At 61.9% G+C, this 25,040-nt stretch overlaps 1 protein-coding gene across 5 annotated transcripts in view; it reads left to right on the top strand.

Moving 5' to 3' along the window:
* The window catches only part of LOC102446898 (ankyrin repeat and fibronectin type-III domain-containing protein 1-like), a 368,753-nt gene that overhangs the window by 98,171 nt on the left and 245,542 nt on the right, over window positions 1-25,040 (top strand). The window contains exon 1 of one of the 5 annotated variants that reach the window (XM_089782200.1): window positions 3,073-3,269. The exons of the other annotated variants lie outside the window; for them this stretch is intronic. Within the exon in view, the coding sequence (XP_089638326.1) occupies window positions 3,148-3,269 (122 nt within the window). The 5' untranslated portion in view covers window positions 3,073-3,147. Of the gene's footprint in view, window positions 1-3,072; window positions 3,270-25,040 lie in introns of those variants that run through there. 5 annotated transcript variants of the gene reach the window in all.

Raw genomic sequence — 25,040 nt, 5'->3', positions numbered from 1 at the left:
GTGTGTGTGTGTGTGTATGCGAGCTGACACTGTGTGGGGGGGCTCTGTGTGTGTGTGTGTATGTGTGTGTGTATGCGAGCTGACACTGTGGGGGGGGCACTCTGTGTGTGTGTGTATGCGAGCTGACACTGTGGGGGGGCACTCTGTGTGTGTGTGTGTGTGTGTGTGTGTGTGTGTGTGTATGCGAGCTGACACTGTGGGGGGGCTCTGTGTGTGTGTGTGTGTGTGTGTATGCGAGCTGACACTGTGGGGGGGCTCTGTGTGTGTGTGTGTGTATGCGAGCTGACACTGTGTGGGGGGGCTCTGTGTGTGTGTGTGTGTGTGTGTGTGCGAGCTGACACTGTGTGGGGGGGCTGTGTGTGTGTGTGTGTGCGAGCTGACACTGTGTGGGGGGGCTGTGTGTGTGTGTGTGTGTGCGAGCTGACACTGGGGGGGGGGCTGTGTGTGTGTGTGTGTGTGCGAGCTGACACTGTGTGGGGGGGCTGTGTGTGTGTGTGTGTGCGAGCTGACACTGGGGGGGCTGTGTGTGTGTGTGTGTGTGAGCGAGCTGACACTGTGGGGGTGCTCTGTGTGTGTGTGTGTGTGTGAGCTGACACTGTGTGGGGGGGCTGTGTGTGTGTGTGTGCGAGCTGACACTGTGTGGGGGGGCTGTGTGTGTGTGTGTGTGTGTGCGCGAGCTGACACTGTGTGGGGGGGCTGTGTGTGTGTGTGTGCGAGCTGACACTGTGGGGGGGCTGTGTGTGTGTGTGTGTGCGAGCTGACACTGTGTGGGGGGGCACTGTGTGTGTGTGTGTGTGCGAGCTGACACTGTGTGGGGGGGCTGTGTGTGTGTGTGTGTGTGTGTGCGAGCTGACACTGTGTGGGGGGGCACTGTGTGTGTGTGTGTGTGTGTGTGCGAGCTGACACTGTGTGGGGGGGCTGTGTGTGTGTGTGTGTGTGCGAGCTGACACTGTGGGGGGGCTGTGTGTGTGCGTGTGCGAGCTGACACTGTGTGGGGGGGCTGTGTGTGTGTGTGTGTGTGCGAGCTGACACTGTGGGGGGGCTGTGTGTGTGCGTGTGCGAGCTGACACTGTGTGGGGGGCTGTGTGTGTGTGTGTGTGTGCGAGCTGACACTGTGGGGGGGCTGTGTGTGTGCGTGTGCGAGCTGACACTGTGTGGGGGGGCTGTGTGTGTCTCACTCCGTGTCTCAGCCAGCGAACTGGCAGGGAAAACAATCCCTGCGCCCTGCACGCAGAGGTGGGCTGGGTTCTGGAGGGGCGAGGGGCGAGCAGACCCCCAGCTTGCCCTGGCGCTGGGCCGGCGTGAATGGGAGCGAGGGGTGGGGGCCGTTGCTCCCTGGGAGCCCGCGGGAAAGGGACAGATTCATTCAGAGCCCGCCAGGAGCTGCCGCTGCCGTCGCCGCCACAACAGACCCTGCCGAAGCTGCGCGGCTGGAAGGAGCCAGCAGGTGCTTTCTGCACATCGGATTCGGGGGGGGGGGTATTTGCCTCCCGCTCTCTTCTCTCCTCCCCCTTGGCCCCGCCCCGCTCGGGTAGCGTGCAGGCATCTCAGGCAGCCCGGGGGGCGAGGGGTTGTGCTGCTGATTTCTGTTCGGGGGGCGCAGGCTCGCGGTGCATGTCACTGGGGCTGGAATCCCTTCGCTGCCCAGCCTCCGGGGCAGCAGGCCGAGCTGCTGAAATACAGTCCCCGCTGCCTTTCACTAATTGCGAGTCAGCTGCTTGGCGTGCAGGGGTGTGACGGGGAGGGGATCCGCGCTCAGGTAGGTGGCCCCCCTGCCTGCGCTGGGGTTAGGGAGCAGGGGCTGCTGGGGTGGCAGGCTGCCGGCTAGAGGAGCGAGCGGAGCAGGAGGGGACGGAAGGGTGAATGGGGAAGTAGAAAGATGCAAAGGCGGGGGGGCTTGTGGGGCACCTGCAGACGGGCTGTTTTAGCGGGGGGCTGTGGGCAGAAAAGCAGCAAGGAAGGCTTTAGTTCTCGTCTGGCATCCGCAGCCGAGGGAGCGAAAGGACGCGAAGGCAGCTGGCGGGTTTGCCAGGAGTCCCTGTTGTTTTCGGGAAGATCCTAAGCACGTTATTTGCTTGTTTCTGTTCCAACAGATCGTCTCTCCCCTGGCTACATTTCCCAGACTGAATGCGCAGTTGCTCACTTGGGCTGCCTGAAGGGAGTTTCCCCCAGGCCTGGCTGTCCCCTTCTTCCCAGCTCCGAGCTGGTGTTGAGCACTACAGATGCTAACACAAGCACTGCGGACTGTGGAGCGGTGTTTTCATGCACGGTTGCCGAGGTCCCTGTCGCTGGCTGCTGCGGTTGAAATTGTAAAAGGGTTGGTGAATGGTAGTGCAGAGGGTGGGTGTCGTAGGTGACTTTTAAATGGACCGGTCAGGTTGTTTGAGAAGTTTTCCCCTGTGCTCAGATGGTTGGTGAGACAGAAATCAGCTTGTTTAACACAGTGTTGGGGAGGGGGAGTTTGCTGCGTGAGAAAAGGCGTGCCAGCCCGGAATAGCTACAAGCAAAAGAAGCAGAGAACCTTGGTTGAGTTTATTTTGGTGCCTGTACATGATGGGGAGGGGCCCTTTGAAAACGCCCATGGGCACCTGGTCCTGTGGCACGTGAGCGTTATCGTTTGCCGCTAGGTTGGAGGGTGCTGCCTCACTTCTTTTGGTGAGGGGAGAATGAAGTGGAAGCCGGGGGTGTCTCTGCCGGACCTCGTGGGCATCCCGAGAGGCCAAAGGCCGCTGTGCGATGTGGCGGCGTGTCTGGTGAGCTGCTGCTCGCAGTGGGAGCAGGGAGATATGCGCCGTCGCTACCGGGCGAGTCTTTTCAGCCAGGATTATTTTTTTCATTCTCCTGCATTCAGTTCGGTAGCAGCCGCAGTGCAACTCAGCCGCTCGCCCCAGCCAGCGCTGGCCTTGTGGGACGTACGCGCTGGATTCTCCCTTCTTTTCCAGTGGGAGCGTGTCTGCGTGCAGCACGGTGCGGGCCGCTCTAAACTGCGCTGTCTTGTCCTCTCTCTCTGACTCCTAGTGCTCCCTGCACCCCCCGGTCCTGGTGACATGCAGGGGTGCTGAGCGCCCTGGTTCTGGCAGGTGGGGCTGTGCGGACAGACTAGGGCACCGGCTGTGCGCCTGCACGTGCCCGCACGCCGCCGGCGCCATGGCTTCCTTCGGGAAACTGACGGAGTACTTCAGCCTGAGGAAGTCGAGGAACGAGTTCCACTCAGAGCGCCGGAGCGGCCGTCGGAGCGGCAGCTATTGCTGCAGTGTCACCGAATGCAGGTACTGGGAGGCAAAGCGCCCCCCTTCCAGTGCATCTGCCTGTGTATGTGTGGGGGGGGGGGCACCGGGGCAGGGAAGGCTTCCTCCTCCATCTGTGTAGTCACCAGAGAGTGGGGGCCAGAGGGAGACCTTGGTAAATGGGGTGTGTCTGTCGGAGCCTTGTTGATTGCATCCATGCTCGGGGATGCCTCGGACTGGCGTGAGCACTGGCGTCTGCGTCCCTGCCGAGTGGGTCGGAGAGACTCAGCTGGCATGCCCACTCTGCGACCCTCTCTTGCATGGGCACGTGCATGGCCCCTCCTTGCCTCCTCTGCGCCCGCTCTGCGACCCTCCCTTGCATGGGCACGTGCATGGCCCCTCCTTGCCTCCTCTGCGCCCGCTCTGCGACCCTCCCTTGCATGTGCACGTGCATGGCCCCTCCTTGCCTCCTCTGCGCCCGCTCTGCGACCCTCTCTTGCATGTGCACGTGCATGGCCCCTCCTCGCCTCCTCTGCGTCCGCTCTGCGACCCTCTCTTGCATGGGCACGTGCATGGCCCCTCCTCGCCTCCTCTGCGTCCGCTCTGCGACCCTCTCTTGCATGTGCACGTGCATGGCCCCTCCTCGCCTCCTCTGCGTCAGCTCTGCGACCCTCTCTTGCATGTGCACGTGCATGGCCCCTCCTCGCCTCCTCTGCGTCCGCTCTGCGACCCTCTCTTGTATGTGCACGTGCATGGCCCCTCCTTGCCTCCTCTGCGCCCGCTCTGCGACCCTCCCTTGCATGTGCACGTGCATGGCCCCTCCTTGCCTCCTCTGCGCCCGCTCTGCGACCCTCCCTTGCATGTGCACGTGCATGGCCCCTCCTTGCCTCCTCTGCGCCCGCTCTGCGACCCTCTCTTGCATGTGCACGTGCATGGCCCCTCCTCGCCTCCTCTGCGTCCGCTCTGCGACCCTCTCTTGCATGGGCACGTGCATGGCCCCTCCTCGCCTCCTCTGCGTCCGCTCTGCGACCCTCTCTTGTATGTGCACGTGCATGGCCCCTCCTCGCCTCCTCTGCGTCTGCTCTGTGACCCTCCCTTGCATGTGCATGTGCATGGCCCCTCCTCGCCTCCTCTGCGTCTGCTCTGCGACCCTCCCTTGCATGTGCACGTGCATGGCCCCTCCTCGCCTCCTCTGCGTCCGCTCTGTGACCCTCTCTTGCATGGGCATGTGCATGGCCCCTCCTCGCCTCCTCTGCGTCTGCTCTGCGACCCTCTCTTGCATGTGCACGTGCATGGCCCCTCCTCGCCTCCTCTGCGTCAGCTCTGCGACCCTCCCTTGCATGTGCACGTGCATGGCCCCTCCTTGCCTCCTCTGCGTCCGCTCTGTGACCCTCTCTTGCATGGGCACGTGCATGGCCCCTCCTCGCCTCCTCTGCGTCCGCTCTGCGACCCTCCCTTGCATGTGCACATGCATGGCCCCTCCTTGCCTCCTCTGCGTCTGCTCTGTGACCCTCCCTTGCATGTGCACGTGCATGGCCCCTCCTCACCTCCCTTGCATGTGCACGTGCATGGCCCCTCCTTGCGTCCCCTGCGCCCGCTCTCCCTGCCCCCGGTGTGGTGGTGCCGGATGCCAGAGGGCCTTTCCTAGCTCTCCAGGCCCTGGGAGTCACACCAGGGCATTGCACCATGCGCCCCGAGCTGCCGCACAGGCCAAGTTCAAGGAGTGCCAGTGGGGGAGCCGCCTGAGCGGAGCCTGTGGGTTCCAGACACTCCAGGGCTGGTGGGAGTGGGGGGAGCCCCCGTTGCCTGACCCTCGTGGACGATCCCCTAGCGGGGTTGGCAGGTGTCGGGTTTTGAAGCGGACAGTTCGGTGTTTGAGCTTTGTGTTCGGGAAACCAGTGGAGACAGTAGAAGTGTCCGGTCTGCTCTGACTCCGATGGGATGTGCATGGTGATGTCGTGGCGAGTGTGTCTGGTGCTCTGGTTGAAACCACCTGCCAGCCCTAGCTCCTAGGAAGCCTCAGGGATTGCCGGGGCAGGGGGCAACAGGAGTTGTGGGTTGTACGCGCACCTCTGGCGGGAGGAGGGGGCGGGGGCTCTTTCCCCTGCAAAGAGCTGCATCCCAGGGCATTTGTCATTGCAATATGTGTAGTGCTGGCGTGTGTGTGTGTGTGGGGGGGTGGAGTGTGTGTGCTGGGCTGTGGGGCTGGTGTGTGTGTGGGGGGACTGAGGGGCTGGCGTGTGCGTGTGTGTGAGGGGCTGTGGGGCTGGCGTGTGTTTGTGGGGGGGTTGGCGTGCGTGTGTGCGTGTGAGGGGGTTGACGTGTGCGTGTGAGGGACTGTGGGGGCTGGCGTGTGCGTGTGTGGGGATTGGCGTGTGCGTGTGAGGGGCTGTGGGGCTGGCGTGTGCGTGTGAGGGGCTGTGGGGCTGGCTTACCCTTGGGAGGTCCCTGACTCAGACTTGCCTAGGTGTGCTTTAGACGAGGCGTAAAGGTGCCAGAGCAGCCCAGATGTGGGGTGTCTCTCGCTTTGTGGCGGCGGGGGAGCTGGGACAGTTCGGTGGGGGGGCTGAGCGCCGTTGCTCTGAACTCGGACCTGGGCTCTGATGGACGTGCTTGGAGCCGGAGGGGGTGAGGTCCAGGCCGCGGCGCGGGGATCTCTGAATTGGAGTCTCGCTCTGGGGAAGATGCTGGCTCTGCTTGGAGAGGGGCGGTCGGCAGGCGCTTGCTAGAGGGGCTGCTCCCGACAGGGCTGCTTTTCACACGTTACCTTCTGAGCGGTGCACGGTGTTTGTGCTCAGCAGGGGCTTGTGCTGGCTGGCGGATTAACCTGGCAGAACGCATCACGGACCCCGAGACGCCGGGCGGGGCCGTGCCGTCCCCCTCGCTCTGATCCCCGCGGCTCTGCCGGACCCTGAGACGCCGGGCGGGGCCGTGCCGTGTCCCTCGCTCCGATCCCCGCGGCTCTGCCGGACCCTGAGACGCCGGGCGGGGCCGTGCCGTGCCCCTCGCTCCGATCCCCACGGCTCTGCCGGACCCTGAGACGCCGGGCGGGGCCGTACCGTGCCCCTCGCTCCGATCCCCGCGGCTCTGCCGGACCCTGAGACGCCGGGCGGGGCCGTGCCGTGCCCCTCGCTCCGATCCCCGCGGCTCTGCCGGACCCCGAGACGCCGGGCGGGGCCGTGCCGTGCCCCTCGCTCCGATCCCCACGGCTCTGCCGGACCCCGAGACGCCGGGCGGGGCCGTGCCGTGCCCCTCGCTCCGATCCCCGCGGCTCTGCCGGACCCCGAGACGCCGGGCGGGGCCGTGCCGTGCCCCTCGCTCCGATCCCCGCGGCTCTGCCGGACCCCGAGACGCCGGGCGGGGCCGTGCCGTCCCCCTCGCTCCGATCCCCGCGGCTCTGCCGGACCCCGAGACGCCGGGCGGGGCCGTGCCGTGCCCCTCGCTCCGATCCCCGCGGCTCTGCCGGACCCCGAGACGCCGGGCAAGGCCGTGCCGTCCCCCTCGCTCCGATCCCCGCGGCTCTGCCGGACCCCGAGACGCCGGGCGGGGCCGTGCCATCCCCCTCGCTCCGATCCCCGCGGCTCTGCCGGACCCCGAGACGCCGGGCGGGGCCGTGCCGTCCCCCTCGCTCCGATCCCCGCGGCTCTGCCGGACCCCGAGACGCCGGGCGGGGCCGTGCCGTGCCCCTCGCTCCGATCCCCACGGCTCTGCCGGACCCCGAGACGCCGGGCGGGGCCGTGCCGTGCCCCTCGCTCCGATCCCCGCGGCTCTGCCGGACCCCGAGACGCCGGGCAGGGCCGTGCCGTCCCCCTCGCTCCGATCCCCGCGGCTCTGCCGGACCCCGAGACGCCGGGCGGGGCCCTGCCGTCCCCCTCGCTGGGCGAAGGGCGTATGACGTTAAACGGCATCCCTGCGTGTCTCGACGTGGCCTCTCCCGGCGGCTGTGTGGCTGCTGCTCTGTCCCCGCCCAAGTGCGCGGAGGAGTGGGAAGGTTTTCATTCCCCGTCACTGGGGGCGCGGTGTCTCATTCTCTTACGCCCCCCTGCCCTGATGTCGCTGTTCTGCCGTGCAGTGCAGGGGAGACAGTGAGACCCTCCCTGGGCCTCAGCGCTCCAGCCCCCAACTTCCAAGGGCTCTTCCAGCTGGTTTTCGAGAGCTAGTGCCGGCCAGCCAGCCTGGGCCAGGCGGCTCCCTGCCACTGGCTGTGTGGACGCCTCAGAACTGCTCCCCCGGCAATGGGGGTTTTGTGCAATTAAGGAGAGCGGAGTGACTCCGCAGGTGCAGTCTGTTCTCCCTGCGTTTCTGTGCAGGGCAGCATCGGACTTGGCTTGTGGGGTGCCCAGGGGTGAGGCAAGTGCTTGGGAACCGTGCACATGGCGCAGTCCTGTTGACCCGTGGCCTGTGCTTTGTGGGGAACACGCTCCTGCCCTGGAGAGTGTGCCTTGCCCCCCGGCTGTGCTGCTTTCCAACCCGCTGATTCCCCCAAGAAAGGGGCGCACAGCCGGGGCTGAGACGGACTCCTAGAGCTTCAGCAGGGGCCTCAAACACCAGCCTCATGACCAACCCCGGCTGGAGCGAGTGCACAGCCCGGCCGGGGGAGAGGAGGCTCCAGGACGCAGCTTTGGGGCTCACCGGGGGTGGGGGGGCCTGGTGCTGTGTGGCGGTGAGGGCCCCCTCACTCCCTGTGGCTGCAGGGGGACAGGGTGCTGTGGGAGGGGGGACGGGGGGGCACGGGAACTGGTAACGGGCAGCTCTGCCCCCGGCCCGCCTGTGTTGCTCTGTCCGGGGATGGCCAGCAGGCCAGGAGCCTGACTAGGGGACTCCTGTCTTCCGAGGGCGGCTCCCACACGAGCCCTCTGCCGAGAGAAAAGGTTCCTTCTCGGCGGGTGACCGTGCGGCGCGGGAAGGGGCGGCAGGGCCGCTTACGCCCCAGCTGTCTGAAGCAAGTAGCCCCCTTGCTGGTGTTTAAGCAGGGGCATTGGCCGGGCTAGCACTGTCTGCCAGGGCCCCATTCTCCTTCCCAGGCACACTCAGCCGCCATCGCCGCGCCAACAGCACCTCAGCCAGACCCGGCCCGCGTCTCGCGGGAATCCAGCTTTCCTTTCTGTGCACCTGATTCCTCTGTCTCCGTTGCCAGGCCCAGCTGCACGGGGCGTGCCTGGGTGTGTGTGGGGGACACAGGCGGAGAGATGGACGTGCTACCCCGGGAGGGAGGGAGGGAGGGAGAAATGGGCTTGGATCACCGCTAACGTTCCCTCTGCACAGGGTGTTAAGCGGCTCCACATGCTGCAAGACTGGAGATTCGGCACCTGGCGCCGATACGCGTCTCTCACTCCCCATAATTGATTGCCAAAGCAAAAATAAAATGTTGACTGATTAAGCACGAAGCACTTGAATTCCAGAGTGCCGCTTTGCACGCTGCCTGGGGTCTCGCTTGCCTGGTTTTTCCAACCCCCTTTCGTTTGGAAAGAAAAAATAAAAACGCTATCTCCAAAAGCCACTGTTTTGGTACAAAGGGCACGTCTGCACAGCAGGGACGAAGTCGAGTTAAGCTACAAACTCGAGCTACGTCAGTTGCGTTGCTGAAGTCGAAGTAGCGGAACTCGGCTTTTGGCCCTGGCTACACAGCAGGAAATCAGCAGGAAACACGAGCGCTCTTCCCCCGTCTTCCCTGACCCCTCGGGAAGTGAGGGCCACAGGAGTTGGACTGGGAAGTCCTCCAGCTCGACAGTATTGCGAGATAAAGTCTTGCTGTGTAGACGCGCTCTTTGTTGTCCTGGAATAACGCCAGTGGTTCTGGAATCACGCTGCTGCGTAGGCATAGCCTCAGAGCCACAGCGCCGTGAAGAGAGCTCCGGACAGCGAAGCTCTGAGACCAGGGAGGCCAGTCGGACGGAGGCCCCCACTTCTGAGCGTAGGCTAAGTGCCTTTATTGGACCAACTGCTGTCAGTGAGCTGGGCCACTAACCGAGATTACCTCGGCCCCCTAGTCTCACTCATGGCCTGGGCCCACGGCGCTGGAGAATCTCTGCATGGCTGTTTTCGAGCTCTGTTCCGCCACTGTCCGTGCAGGAGAACAGCGGCCAGGGATGCAATAGGACCGGAGCTAGGCTGCTGGGATGCTCAGGGGAGCACATGGGTTCTGACATGCTGACCCCACGTGCCTGGTGGGTGGAACGTTTCGTGGGCTCTGCTAGAATCCTGCCGGCTGCTTCCTGTCTTCACCCGAGCTCTGAAGGAGCCAGAGACTCTCCTGGGCTCTTCCGAAGGCCCTGGGTCCAGGAGGAACCAGATTGGAATTGGGACTGGGAGTCCCTGAAGGGGATTTGCAATGGCAGGAGGGGGGAGAGTGGCATGTGCTCATGCGAGGGAGGCGAGGTGATGGAGGGGCCGGGACCAGCCCCCCCCCCCGGCCTGCTGAGAATCCCGGGCCGGATCGTGCAATCGCTCTGCCTGGGAAGGGCCCATGGGCCAGGAGCGTGAGACCCCCGAGCTGTCGCGAGAGCGCACTCTCCTGATGCTGCCAGGGGCGCCAGTGCAGGGGCTGGTGGAGCCTTGCAGATCACGTCGGGGCCTTCCAAAAGCATTCTCCAGGGGCGCCCCAAAATGGAGGTGCCCAGAATTACTGCTCACTTTGCACAAAGGGACTTCCTTTCCGAGAAGCGTGTGCCAGCTTCGTCTGGTGTCCCCTCAGCCAGCTTTGGTGTGTCTGCCCCACCCCTCCCTAGCGCGCAGCCGGCCCATCACGCCCCAGGGCCTCCCTTTGCCCAGGCAGAAGGGAGTTCTGGCCAGATGGAGAGGGCAGCGGGTGACGTGTGGCTACATCACGAGCAGCGGCTGAGATGTGAGCCACCGATCGCAGTTGTGCTCCTCTGCGTACATCTCCACCCTCCCCTCTGTCCTCCCCTGTCTTCGGGCCTCCCTCGGCCTGCTGGCGGAGCTGAATGTAGTCAGCCCGTCAGGGCAAGTGGGATCAGCTGGGCAACCCTCAAGCGAGGCCTTCAGCAGACTCCATCAGATCAAGTTAGCAAGATCTCCAGAAACAGGCGAGTAAAGCTGGGCTTTAGGAGCGGCCACCTGGGCCGTATGCCATGTCTTGCGCCTGTGACTCTCCATCCCGGGAACGGACAGGCAAGCACTGGAGACAGAGGCTGTATCTTCCCACTCTTGTCTTCCCCTTGATGCGTCTTGGTCTTAACGAAACAGGATCAGACTTTTAACAACAGTGCTGCGGAGCTACCCCCAAGTGGCTGTTTCCCCGGAAAGAACATTTGATGCAAGAGACTTTCAAGACAGAGGGTTGTTTTCCCTTTAAAATTTCCTCTACGAAGAGAGAGGGAATAAGGAAGCTTGTAAATAAAAACGAGGACTGACTTGAGTTTGAGATGCTTGGCTGTTTTCCCTTCCTCCTTTCCAGCAGACACGAGTTTAAGAAACATTTTAAGGGGTTCTTCTTTCGTGGTGCATTGGGAGTGAAATCAGAACCCTGCTCCCAAATTATGATTCATGCTGTGACTTTAACCTAGTGAATGCAAACGTGTAACCCCCGGACAGCCTCACGGCGCCACACAAGGGCATGTAAGCTGCACAAGGCAGCAGCCGCAGTGCTCGGCCGATGGCATGCATGGTGCAAGATGCCCGGGAAGTACCCCAGTGGGAATTTGTCTCAAACTTCCAGGTGTTTGTACAAAGGACAGTAACCGAGAGGGTCGGGTCCTCAGCCTCCCATCTCAGATGCACGTTCTCTGAAGCAGTGCCGACATGCATGCCTCGCTCGCGTAAGGGCCGGCTGTGCCTGGCGTGTTCAGGGGCACCACGTGGCACCGGATGGCCAGCATGCACCCGGGCAGGTGCAGCAGAGATGTGTCTTGCTGTCCATGGCCTGAGTGTAACCCAGTGGAATCGGGGGGTCAATGGCTCTTGCCTGTGCCTGGACACCCCCACCCGGCTGATTCCTAGCGTGGCCAACGTTTTCAAGCTGGGGGCTCGTCAGCGTGGTGCCTGGAGGATTAGAAGGGTCTGGTTTCTGAGTGCTGAGCGCTGGGAGTCCCGCGGACATGGTGGAGGAAGGCAGACGGGCGGCCGTTGTGCCTATTGCTAGATGTCCTGGTGCCCCCGGAGATGACGAAACTCTGCTGGTTTATGTGTCTGAGGGGAGCCGGGCTAGTCTGTTACTGAACACACTTAGCGAAGGGCCCCGCAGCACCTCGGGGACCAGCCAAACAGGGAGATGGGATCCTGAGCTTCCTGGGCACAGCTTGCGTCCGCAGTTCATCAGCCCGCCGAAGCTCCCGCTCCTGCTCCCATCTCCAGGTTTTGTTAGTCTCCAAAGTGCTGCAGGGCCCTTCCCTGTTAAGTTCTCTCCGGGATTTGGCACCGCTGGTTGCAGCTGGCCGAGGCCTCAGGCACGTTGTCTTCCCGGAGGACTTGCTGGGTGAGGCTTCTGCCACCCTCCTCTCCCCTCTCCACCTCCTGATGGGCAGGTGCTGTTCTTCCTCCCCTTGGCTTTGGCGCACGCCCAGACGTCCAGGGCCCAGCCTGGCTTTTGGCCGTGGCAAAGTGACTCTTGCCAGGGTGGCTGGTTGTGACCTAGCTGTGTGCTGGCAGTGAGGCACTAGCTGAAGAGCCACCCGCGTCCCTGCAAGCAATGGCCGTCCAGGGCCTTGGGCGTTTGGACAGGAGGGTGCAGCAGCAGAGGGATGGTGCCAGGAGCTGAAAGCACACCTCGCTTTGGTTTCTTCATTGAGCTTTGCATGTTAAACCAGAAGAAGCTTTCAGCTCTGCTCTCCGCGGCTGGTTTCTTTGTTGTTCTGCATCACTCGGGACCTTCACTCCAGGAAAGTCCTGCTGTGCCCATGCCCAGGGACACGGCGCGTGTGATCTCACAGACTTTCCCTGCTGGAGTGGTGGTAACCTCATAGCCTGCTAGCAGAGATCCATGGTGCCAGTTTGGCAGCCCTGGCATCCAGTGACCAGTGCCCTAGTGGGACGTGGTCTCGGAGCCCAGCGGCGCTCCAAGTGGCGCACCTCGTGGAGCAGTGGGCACGAGGAGGGTGTGGTGCCACGTGCCCTGAAACATTGGGTGGCTCGACCTGAACTTTGCGGCAATCCCAAATCTCCGTATTTGAATTTCCTCTCTGTGATGGGACGGGCTGTGTCTGGGCACAGCTGAGGGCGTCCGCTCAGGGTGAATTGCTCAAATTCGGGGCTCTTCACAGCCCCCAGACTGGAAACCTTCCCAAACAGGCCACAAACCGGTCACACCGAGCACTTCAGCTGCCCGCCTGAAGCCTCATGAGCAAAACCCCTCTGACACCTCAGCAATATCCGTGCCCCAGATGGCCCCGGGCCTCATACCCAGGTGAGGGGTCTTAGAACCCAATTCCACCTTCCCCAAACAAGTTCTGTCCAGCCACAGATCCCTGGTCAATTTACCCTCTGGACCTTACCCACAAATCACGCTGAGCCAGCCCTTTAGAATCTATATCTAAAGGTTTATTGCTACCAGAAAGAAAAGCCTGAGAGTGAGGTTGTTAAAGGATAGTACATTACATGCATCGAATCTCCCAGTTCTCGATGCAGGCTCTAGCAGAGATGTTATAACTGTTGGCTTAGAAGTCCTTGTTGTACATCCTAGGTTAGGATGGGTTCACAGGTCTTTCCGGCTCTTCGATTCCTGCACTGCTGCCTCTGGGATGAAGTGCTGAGCCGAGTACCAAGATGGAGTCAACCACATGGCCTCTTTATACATCCTTCCTGGTCTCTTCTTGGCTGCAGCAGGTCACCTGGCCAGCGGCCTATCCCTGTGTCCCCTGCTGGTAGCCCTTAGGTGTCAGTCCTCATTCCCGAAGTGTGTCCTTGGCTCATTGAGTGCTATTGTCCCACAGGGCCTTGCTAATTAGCATGTCCATAGGCCGGGCTCTGCCCAGTGCTCAACCACATGCAGAGAAATATTCAGTATCCATACAAGTACATGCTTATAACTTCACACACAGACATTATACAATCACATGACTAGCATACATAGGATCAGCAGACAGTAAGCGTCTATTCAACACCCCACATGGCCCCTTTTATACCATTTTTGGGGCCAACACCCCCACCTATGGGTGAAGCAGTGATCTGGCTGCTCCCCTCAAATTCAGTAATGTGACACGCTCCCGTGCTGGGGGGCTTGGGGTCTGTCGTTACCCGTGAGAGTTACCATAAAGCTTCCTTCGCGCCCTTAGATCCTAGTCACGTGGGAATGGGGTCCCAGAGTCCAGCCCCCTGTGCTGAGACAGGACCAAACCCATCCCTGATGGGTGTTTGTGCTGTTCTGACAAACCTCCAATGACGGGGATTCGAGATCCTCGCGGAAGCCTGGTCTGGAGCTGAGCGTCAGGCAGCTTTGCTAAGAACGGAGTGAACTCTCCCGTGCGGCGGATTAAGCCCATTGCTGCTTGTTCTACATTCAGTGGACACGGAGAACTGGAAATTGATCCCTGTCCCCCTTCCACTGGCCCTGAACAGATGGGAAGATGTTCTCAGCCCCTCTCAGCTCTGTTGGCAAGGCTGGATGTGCCTCGCTCTTCTAAACCCTTGATCCATTCTTGCTCGCCTCTGGCCTCTGCCATTTACGCACGTCTCTCCTCCAGAGGGGCTCACCAAGCGGGACGGCCGTCTCCCTGTCTGACAGCACACCTGCTAACACACCCACAATGATGGGAGCCATTTTTTGCAGCTGCTTCGTACTGTTGACTCATTGAATTTGTCACCCGTTTCCCCTCCCAAACCCTTTCCTGCAGTACTGCTGCCTCGCTAGTCGGCCCCATTGGTGTCTGTACCTTGGATTTCCCCCTCCCTGCGTGAAGTGCTTGTTCTTATTGAATTTCATCTGGAGGATTTCAGGCCACTCCTCTAACTTGTCAGTGTTACTGCAGCCTGTCCCAGCGTGGCGCCAGCCGCATCTTCTACGCCTGCTCTCCCCTCCACCAGCCAAGTCCTTATGGACAATAGTGGAGCCCCCCCGCCCCCCAGTTTGACAGTGAACCATTGATAACACCCTTCCAGCTGGCCTCACCCAGGAGGATCCGTCCTTGTTTGCTTTGAGACCGTCACGTGGTGCTGTGAGAAGCCCAGCAAGGCAGGATCTGCCATTCCCACCGCTTCCTCCCCTCCACAGGCTGGAAGCCTCTCGCAGAAGAAAGGGGAGAGTTAGAGGGCTTTCCGTTTCAGCGTGCAGCAGATTGATCGTAATGCGCTAAAGGCTGCAGGTAACAGGAGAGAGGGAAAGTGGCGTTGGTGTGAAGGGAAATCTGACACGTAATATGACGGGAGAAAATGTGCTTGTGTTTCAGCAGGAAAGCTTGGCTCCTGAGTCACAGTTGCTAGAAAGAACGTTTGATTCTTAACTCACCTGCTGTCGGTCCCTGCGTCACTGAGCAGTGGGCGGGGGCGCCTGGGAAGTGCTGTCCTCACGCGCCGCTGTCTAGCAGGCAGGGCGAGGGCAGGATGCAAGTTCGGAGTTGGGGTGTCAGTCTGACCTCGTCGCTAGGGCTTCTGGGTGGAGGATGCCCCCGGAACTGTCTGTTTTCTAGGGAAATGGTGGGGGGGGAAGGATGTTGAGGACTAGTCGTCTAGTCATCGCCCCCTCTTCCTACCTCTATCAGAGGCAGCGGGGGGGGAGGGGAGGGAGAGGGGATACTTCAAAGTAGCAGCGCCCCAGCTGACCCGGGCTCCTTGTGGCATTTCAAAGTGGCAGCGTAGCATGGAGCCCGGGGGCAACGGGTCTCTTGTGCATTTCCAAGCCGTGCAGCCTGGAGTCGGTGGGGCTTCCCGCTGTCCCCAGGCTGTACATGGCGTTCCACATTCCTCCTCTCAAATGTACAAGAGCCCCAGCGTGGGCCCAGCGGGGGCTCTCGTACATTTCAGAGGAGGAATGCGGAGGTGCCTATCGACTAGTCGAGCAGTTGATGACAATTCCATCGACTACTCGACTAGTGAATTACTCGTTATTTAACATCCTTAGTTGGGGGATGGGTGGGTAGGTGGTGAGGGGGGTGTTTGTTCTTTTTCCTGTGAAAAGTCTCAGGGCAGCTCCTTCACGCAGCGTGCCGCCTTGCCCGGGAGACGCCGCACGGCCCCTGCTCTCTGTGCTCTAGACCTCCCTTTTCAGTGTCCCTTGAAAGCCACCTCTGGGACACTCCCAGCCCACTCAGCCTCAGTAACACCAGCGCTCCCCCTGCCCGGACCACTCCCCCTCCCCCTGCCCCCTCTCCTTTCTCTTTCTGTTCTGCATTGTGAGGTTCCCCTGGTTCCTCTCCCCTGCCCGTCTGAGGAGGTGGGCCGTGCCCATGGAAGCCCCAGGCACAATAGATCGATGTGTGTTACTCTCTACGTTGCTACAGGGCTACTCGTGTTGGTTTTTTAAGTTACAGACCAACCCGCTCTCCCTCGGAGTCTAAGGTCATTTCCCTCTCTGGGGCTGACTTGGCTCTGGCGAGACTCAGCGCGGTGCGTTGGGCAGGCTGCCGTCGGCTCAGAGGGGAGCTGGCAATCAGGGTAACCACATTCACAGGTCTGCTCTGCCCCAGCAGCAGCCTCTGGTGCCCTTGGCTGTGAAAGCATAGCGGAGAGAGAGAAGGGGTGGCCATGCGTGGGCGTGGGAGTCTCAAGGAGAAATCAGGCTCTCTTGTAGCCGGTGTTGTCCAGGAGATGCACAGGACATGGCTCGGTACCTGCTCACTAGGAGCAGGAGAGGGGAATGGGGCAGGAAGGAGGGGGGAAGTCTCCTCTCCGGTGGCCACTTCCCCTTTCCAGGACCCCCTCCCATTCTGAAGCACTTCCACCCCTCGCCACTTGGTGCCACATGAAGCTTCCGCGTGTTGCTACGAATGAACCCCGTTTTACTGCAGCCTCCCTGTGCACAGCTGGCTGGGCACCACCTCCCTTGGGCTCAGAGCTCCATCTCCGGCCAGTTACAGTCTGATGCCTCCAGCCACTACTGGTCTCTTGCTTGCTGGGACCCGGGAGAGCTGGCAGCCTCCGCGGGTCCCTGGGCAGGTGTGTGTGTGTGTCGGGGGGGGTCCTGTGCTCCCACGAGTCTGTCACGCCCGTGTTGGTGTGTAGTGGGAGCGGTGGGTTTTCTGGGAAGGAGGTAGGCAGCGGGGTTGATTCATTCCATTGCTCCTCATTACGCTGCTGAGGAGAAGGAAGAGAGAATCGGTGCACGAGGGGTGGTAAATACACCACGAGGAGAGCTGCAAAAAGGGCTTTGATTTGGCGCATTGCTTAGTTCCCCTCACGCTCATTAGCAGGAGGCTGCTGAGCCAGTGAGAGCGTTCGCCTTCCAAAAGCACAGTAGTCTGTTTTCTTGAATGAAATGACTGTGCACGCGTGTGCGTGTGCATGCGTGTGTGTGTGCGTGTGCGCGTGCGTGTGCGTATGCATGCACGCATCTGATTCTCTTCCTGTGGAGAGCTGGGATCACACCGACAGGTGGAACCTCTGGAGCCCAGGGCTTGAGCGGAAAGGCAGCTGGCTCTCGGCGCAGGCTATCAGGCAGACCCGTTCTCTCTCCGCAAGTGGTCTAAGCGCCGCTGCACGGGACAGAGACCAGCCCAGCAGGCGCCTGGCTCTCACTGCCGGGATACTGCCTGGCCAAGCAGCGTTTGTCTGGCCAACCGAGCCCTACAGAGCCGGTTTCTTCCTTTACGCAGCACGGCAGTGGCAGCATATGGGGCTGGACTGTGAGCCCTGGAGGGTCCTTCTGGCTGGGCTTTAAATCCCCTATTCTGGGGTAGCCAGTGGCTTGCCTGGCCCGCTGCGTGAGTCTGAGCAGCCCCAAGGCTGCTGTAACTTACCGCGCTTCCCACCGGCCTCCGCAAGCATCAACTAGCCCTACGCAGTGCACTGTGGCCCCGGGCCCCCCGGCTAGCTCTGGGGTCAGCTGCGTAGGGTGAGCCTCGGGGAGGTGAAATTTGCAGCCCGGAAGGGAGCAGGGCCGGGCGTAGCCTTTGGTATTTCGGGAGGGTTCACTTGTTCTTTTGCTCTTTCTTGTTTGGTTATAAAACAAATAGCCCCTGCCCAGGAGAGCGCCGGCGTGAGCGTGCCGTTCGCTGCTGTGCTAGCGTTCCTGCGGCGCGTGAGGGCACCGCTTTCCACTTGGCATTCAATCGATGTCGTAAGAACCAGGTCTCCTAAGAGGTTGCTGTAAAATGCCAGGAACGTAAAACCTGTCACAGCCGCTCTGACCACCGCCCAGTTGTGGTCTCCCGTCTCTGGCAGTGCCCAGGGTGTGATGCTTCGGAGCAGGTGTCCCCAGGTGCCCCTGCCCAGTTGTGCAGGGCTGTCTGTAAAGGTTAAAAACCAGCCCAGCCCTGCCCACGCTCTGACAAAGAATCAGCTTTTGCCGTAAAGCATGAGAGCAGATCCCTCTGCATGACAGGGACTGCCACAGTCGTGCTAATCCAAAGGGTTAAAACCTGGATTCTTAGGCCCCCCACGTCATGAGGCTGTTCAAGTGCGTTTGGCAGGGGGCTGTTTGCCTTACAGGTTCTGAGCCGTTCTGTGCTCGTGAGGCGTTTCTCCAGAGCCACGAGGAGCAGGGACTTGGGGGCTGGGGGGTTTTAAGAAAAGCTGCAGCAGCGGCTGAGGTCTTGCCGGGCTGCCAAATGTCACGGGACTCGTGTTACCTATGAGAATTGGCAATGCTGTCACTGCTCCTCCATGGGGATCTCTCCACCTCAGCCCAGCGGCTGCAGCACAGGAGAAGGTGCAGGAATCAGCGGTATCCTTCCTGTACGGCAGCCGCAAGGCGGTGCTGAGGCCGGGGTATGGGGGCAGACTTCTGCCGGGGGCGCGGGGCGCGTGGGGTCCCTGCCGGGGGCGCGGGGCGCGTGGGGTCCCTGCCGGGGGCGCGGGGCGCGTGGGGTCCCCGCCGGGGGCGCGTGGGGTCCCCGCCGGGGGCGCGGGGCGCGTGGGGTCCCTGCCGGGGGCGCTGTACTTTCGCACCTGGAAAGAAAAGCACTGGGTGCATCTCATGAATGACCTTGTGCCGTGTTTGAGTTCCATTAGCCAGCCCTTCTCAGCCCCAGCCCTTCTCGTCAGAGGGGCCGAAATGTAACCCCCCAGGCAGGAGCAGTCCTGCAGCCCCTCAGAGACTGCTGAGAATCTAGGCAGCCTCATTTCCACATTGTGGTGTTTTAGATGCAGATAACACAGCTAGCGCCTTGCGCCGGGTGGGAATTGGGGAGCCAGGCCAGTGTCCCTGTTGCAGGGGGCGTCCTGTGGCTGATGCCGCTTGCTCTGTGCTCAGCTAGCGTCCTTGTGGCTCCAGTCCCCTGAGCTGTAAGCTCGCGATGCTGCTCGACGTTAGTTACTAAACGTGGTTGCGTTGTCGTTTGGAGCAGTTCGGATTCTTTGGTTTTCTCTTGTGCGCTCTGAGCCCCGGGCAGGCGATGTGCCGGGTGCGTGTGGCCGCTGCCGTGGCGGGATTACTCAGACGTTGAGCGGTGGCTCCTGGCTTCCCCTAGCACAGTAGCAGGTTTCCAGTGGCTGGGCAGGGGCGTGCCAGCTTTCCCTGCCCTGTACCTAGGGGAGCATTGCCTGAGCAGTCGGGGGATCTCGGGACACATCCGAGTGGGGGAATGAGCGGCGCCTGCTCCGTGCAGGGGCCAGGCTCCTCCCCTTTGCGGGCTCGCCTGGACGGGACCTGCTGGGAAGCTCTTCGGAAAGGCGATGGCCCCGGAGGTCAGCCTGTGGCAGTCGCCGGGGTGTTGCCTGGTGCTTGTGCCTGTCTCTGCTGGCCCCTGCGTGTCTGCCCCGGGGGCTGTGGCAAGTGGGCGGGGGCTGCTGCTGACGTGCGAGGTGAGGCGGCTGGTGTCAGGTGCCAGGTGTCTGTCGGCAGAGGGATGCTGGGAGCAGGGCTTTGGTGGGCGGGCGAAAGCCAGGCTGGTCTGTGCTGGAGTCGAGGTTTCGGTGGGATTTGGAGTGCGAACGTCCCACAGCCTCCTCCCCACCCAAACCGACTGCTGCTGTGTGCCCGGCTGGCCCAGGCCCTTCCCTGCCGGCTGGCCCGGGGATCGCTCCCAGGGAGTGCCTGACCCTCGCCTCCTGCCTTACGGAAATCCCACAGCAGGACCTGGGTTACCAGCAATGGGCAGTGGCAAGGCCTTGCACCAGCGCCACGTTCAGTGCCAGTGGCTGTGTGAGGAGCCCCTCGGCGCGGGGGGGAACATAGGAAGCCGTTGCTCCCTACCCCGACTGTTCCTCCCGTCCTCTGTGGGAAGGAAACAGCACAGACTGCACCTTCCCCAGGTCACGGCCACGCTCCTAGACCATCCCTGTCCACCGTGGGAGTGAAACAGCACAGACTGCGCCTTCCCCATGTCACGGCCACGCTCCTAGCCCCGCTCCTAGCCCGTCCCATCCGCCGTGGGAGTGAAACAGCACAGACTGCGCCATCCCTGGGTCACGGCCAAGCTCCTAGCCCGTCCCATCCGCCGTGGGAGTGAAACAGCATAGACTGCACCTTCCCTGGGTCACGGCCACGCTCCTAGCCCGTCCCATCCGCCGTGGGAGTGAAACAGCATAGACTGCGCCTTCCCTGGGTCACGGCCACGCTCCTAGCCCGTCCCATCCGCCGTGGGAGTGAAACAGCACAGACTGCGCCGTCCCTGGGTCACGGCCACGCTCCTAGCCCGTCCCATCCGCCGTGGGAGTGAAACAGCACAGACTGCGCCGTCCCTGGGTCACGGCCACGCTCCTAGCCCGTCCCATCCGCCGTGGGAGTGAAACAGCACAGACTGCGCCGTCCCTGGGTCACGGCCACGCTCCTAGCCCGTCCCATCCGCCGTGGGAGTGAAACAGCACAGACTGCGCCGTCCCTGGGTCACGGCCACGCTCCTAGCCCGTCCCATCCGCCGTGGGAGTGAAACAGCACAGACTGCGCCGTCCCTGGGTCACGGCCACGCTCCTAGCCCTTCCCAGGTGGAACTCGGTTCTCTAGCAGTGATGCTGGTTGCAGTTGCGAGTGGCGTTTTGCTTTCCCCTCGCTGTTCTCCGGCAGCAGGAAGATGGCCCCTGCTGGAGAAATGTGCTTCGGTCCAGGGGCGATGGCAGGAAGGCAAACTCTTCTGAGCCATTGGGTGGACATCGTGGTATTTACCAGTCCTACCTGCACGTGGGGAAGGTGGTTTTACAGCTTGACATGTTTTGAAAATCAAAGCTCAACGTTGCCTTTTTACTTCCACACACTCGTGTAAGCCAAGCGGTTGCTTTTCCATCAGCGTTTTAAGCTCCTAAACCACCTTCTAAAGGCTGCCTGTAAGGGCTTTTTAGGCAGTCTGGGTTGAATAAAAATGTATATGGAATATATTAAAAATGCCCATCGTGTTGTCGCGCTCCTCGCGCCCGGGAGAGACGTATTGTCGATTTATAACCCCCCGAAAGGGCTGTGGCCACAGCTCCTCACCCCCATGTATCCAGATCAGTCCCAGCTGAGATTCGGGGACCGCTGTGCCGTTCTTGGCCACGACTAGAACCTCTCCTGGTGTTTCTCCAGGCGTGCTTGCAGCATGAGTGCAGGGAAACCGGGCCCAGCCCCAAGAGCCTGCTGCCTGTTTGGAAGGCAAGACCTGTTAGAGATGGGAGAGATGTGCAGTGACACGGCTAAGGCCATGCAGCAGGTTGGTGGCAGAGCTGAGAATGTGGCCCACGGCCCTCCCAAGGCAGCCCGGCTCGCTGCAGGCTCTCACGCGGAAATGCTGGGGCGACTGAGCATTTGCAACGAGTTGACACTTTGCAGACTCGCTTTCCATGACTGGGAGATTAAATTCCAGCCCAGGCTGCCGTGGCCCCGCCCCAGAGCGAAAAGCTGCCCAAAATGTGAGCGAGTAAAAACTGCTGCCCCATGTCTCTGAGTAAGAGACCGACCTCAATGAACTCCTGCCTGGGGCGCTAGCTTTCCCAGCAAAGGCCCGGAGAATGCCCCAGTGCCCTGTGACCAGGGCCTGCGATGCATCTGTGGGTGAGTGGCTGTGGGCATTGCCCCTCGGCGTGTGACGTCTTGTGTTTCTACCACGCTGCGGAGCACTTCTGCGTGTAATCAGAATAATGCATGTGAAGAGCCGGTGCCCTGGCTTGTCAGACGCCAGATGGATACGTTGTCCCCCGGGACTGACGGAAGTCAATTGCTCGGTGCGCTGGAGCGTTGGTGAGGCGCCGGGTGTTTGGCAAGGCTGGGAAGGGAATGAAAATGCTTATTTAGTGTCGGTTCACGCGCCGCTGGGGAGAGACTTGATCCGTGTCCCGGCCCGACCTCCTCGCACTTTGTGTGCGTGCAGTGACTGTGGGAATACGAACTACGCGCCCCTCTGGGCTGTGCCCACAGCTGGAACTGTCAGAGGAACTTAGCGTCAGGTGTCCAGATTCCCTCGGCAAGTGCAAGTTGGACAGTCCCCCAGCCCCAGCCTCTGTTTTGCACGGCTCTCTGAATTCCTCCCCAGCCCTGCGTGTCGTTCTCCCAGTTCTCGATGCAGGCTCTAGCAGAGATGTTACAGCTGCTGGCTTAACAGTCTTTGGTGCACATCCTATGCCAGGATGGGTCCACAGTCTTCTGGCTCCTCGATCCCTGCACTGCTGCCTCTGTGTTGAAGAGCTGAGCTGAGCACCTGGATTGAGTTGGCCACATGGCCTATTTATCTCCCCCCCCCCCCCCCCGGCTTCTTCCAAGCTGGAGAGAGTCACATGGTCTCTGACCAGGCACCTAGATTCCTTCCCAGGTGGGTTTCTGGTACTTAGGAGACCTATTGTCCCTGGGGCCTTGCTAATTAGCATGTCCATAGGCTGAGCCCATTGCTCAAGCACATAGAGTAACTCCCAGTCTCCATCCAGAGAACATATTCATAACGCCACCCCCAGACATTGACAGATCTATGAAGAGCAGATACAGACTCAGTAGAAGGTAAGCTTTGGTTTGACCCTTCACGTGGCCCCTTTGTACCACTTTTGGGGCGAACACCCCCCCATGGGCGCAGCAGTGACCTGGCTGCTTCCCTTAAACTCCGGTAATGTGACACGTGGTCCATCCCGCCAGCCCAGGGCAGAGGCCCTGCCCTGTCGCCAGTCTCCCGACGCCTTCCCCCGCCCCGTCTGCTGGGTCTGCGATGCCGCCCAGCGCCTCCTTTCTCTGCCTCTCTCCCGCCTGTCTCCGTGGGCCCGCAGCTTGGGAACGCCGCCAGCCGCCTGTCCCCTGCCGTGCCGAACGGGGATGAACTCGGAGGCTTCCCTGAACCCGAGCGAGGCCTGCAGAGCCCCTGCCGTTTCACTCCTTCCTGAGGCCTGCTCCTCCTGCTTATTGGCCTCGCTTTTCTTTGCAGAGAACTTCCCAGTGCTGCGTGTCGGGGGCAGGGCTGTGTGGGCGCTGGGTCCAAGCGGTGCACTGCGGGGGAGGGTGGGACAGACGGCTGGGGGCCTCAGTATGGCAGCAGTGGGCCCACGCAGGAGCTGAGTCGGACCCAAGAGAGACTGATCGTAGCGAATTGCTTGGCGTGTTGCCTCCCCTTCGTCCTGCTCCTGGTCTCCAGCGCGGGCCTGGCCTCCTGAGATGGGGAATCGGTCCATGCTCTGTGAGCGGGGTCGGGGCCCAGGCGGGTGTGTCGGGTGCGTCTGTGCAGCGCAGAGAGGGTGCGCTTACCTTGGCTTAGCTGCCTCCCTTGGAGTGACCAGGCAGGTGCAAGCGCTCGGATTTCAGCCCGTTCCACTTGGCATTCCTGGGGGAGCCGTGCCCCTCTTTGCAGCTGCTCCGCGTTCCCGTCCCTGGCTCCCCGACTGGTTCTCATCTCAGCCCGGCCTGAAGGGGGCGGGCGGGCTCCTGCGTGGCTGAGGAGCTGCGTGAGAACGGGCAGCGTGAGGCGCAGGTGGCGCTCCTCTGTCTGCACGCACTGTGCCTGGGGAGTGGCCTCCCTTGGCATGGGGGCTCTTGGGGGCCTGAGGGGACGAGCTGAAGGACCAAGTGCTGTCGGGGGTGGAGCTCGGGGGGACCCCTGGCCAGTGTAGTGGGGCCTGATGTGGAACCGGCCCCTCGGCTGTCGCTGGGCTTTGCAGGTTCCGCGGTGATTTTCCCAGGGCAAGGGGGAGGTTTTGGGGTGTCTCGCTCTTCCCCTTGGCGCAGCGGCTTTGGCACAAGCCGAGACCCACCCCAGAGGCTGAGCTAGCAGGAAGGTGTTTTCCACGGCGAGATGGGTACGTGCCAAGCGCGGGGCCCGTCCTGCGACGAGCTGACTGAACTTAGCGCCACGGGCAGCCGGGGAAGTGGCGGGCGCTCAGCACCTCGCGGGGAGGGCTCAGCATCTCTCTGGCTAGGGCCTGATGTTCTCTTAGCACTGGTTGATCTGCCAGCCGAGGCTGCTCTCTCCCTCCCTGGAGCAAGGCACCCAAAGGTGCCCAAGCTCAGATGGAGCCTACAGCCTGCGCTGTGAATTATTGAAAACGTGCCGTGTGTGGAGCCACCGAATGCTGAACCCCCGGCCTAGCGTCCGCAAGCGGCTCCCCAGAGCCAGCGCTGCCTTTTCGGCTGCAGAATCCGCGTTCTCTGTCACCAGAGAGGCGCAGGGAGCGTTTGGAGCTGCTCTGTTTCGCCTTCCAGGCCAGGTGTCCTCCCAAGGGCAGGGGCTGTGGGCCAGACCCACCTCTCGTGTAGGCCGACAGGAGTCTCTTCATTCCCACCCCTGGAGCGCGGTGGGCAGGGGGCTGCCCCAGCCCAGCAGGGCCACCTTGCTGCGGGCGGGGACCACGTCCGCCCAGGCAGGCCGGAGCAGCCCCCGCCTGCGCCGCTTAATGAATGGGATTTTACATCCTGCCTTGGACTTGCGTGGACCTGCCCGCGTTCCCCCCCTGAGCAGGCGGCCGTGTGCCTGCCATGCAGTGCCCGCTGCGAGGGGTGGCTGCAGCGCATGGTCCACTGGGAGTGCACTGCAGAGCCGCAGGCCCCGTGCGAATCCCGCAAACACCCCCCAGCCGCAGCCCTCCCTGCTCAGGGGCCTGGCTGGGCTTCCTGCTGCCCTGCCTGGGCTCGGTAGGGCACCCCGCTGTCTCTGGGCAGAGCAGGTTCTGTTGAGCGAGCGCTTGTGGGGAGGCTGGGCCTGCTTTGCCCTGCGCCGGGCCGGTGGCCTCGGCAGACTGCACGTTTCAGGTGGGACTCTCGTTCAGCTCTCGGAGGGCGGCAGAGTGGGATTCAGGCAGTGGCCTTGGTGGAACGTGTACCGACAGCCCTCTCCCCAGGGTTCCTGAGAGCGCTTTGTCTACAGCCGCGGAGCTCCAGTTCTGCGCCCCCATCCTCACCCACTGGGCCCTGCATTCGCCTGTTCGGACGCCGCTCTGGAAGGAGGAAGCGGAGTTGTTGCTGCGGGGAGGCGGCTCGCCTGTCCTGCTCCTCCCTGTGGCCGGGTGTGATGGACCGGGCCGTGTCTGGGCACAGCTGAGGGTGTCCGCTCAGGGTGAACTGCTCGAATCCGGGGCTCCTTACAGCCCCCGACTGGGGACCTCTCCACACAGGCCACAAACCAGTCCCACAGAGCGCTTCAGCTGCCTGCCTGAAGCCTCCCGAGCAAAACCCCTCCGACACCCCAGCAATATCCGTGCCCCAGATGGCCCCAGGCCTCATACACAGGTGGGGGGTCCTAGCACCCAATCCCACCTACCCCGAACAAGTTCTGTCCGGTTCCAAGAAACCAGCCACAGATCCCTGGTCACTTTACCCTCCGGACCTTACCCACAAATCACGCTGGGCCAATCCTTTAGAATCTAACATCTAAAGGTTTATTATTACAA

This window comes from Pelodiscus sinensis, chromosome 15 (genome assembly GCF_052426305.1).
Source record: "Pelodiscus sinensis isolate ZL-2025 chromosome 15, ASM5242630v1, whole genome shotgun sequence".
NCBI classification, from domain to species: domain Eukaryota; kingdom Metazoa; phylum Chordata; order Testudines; family Trionychidae; genus Pelodiscus; species Pelodiscus sinensis.
This window is presented reverse-complemented; position numbering and strand designations above follow the sequence as displayed.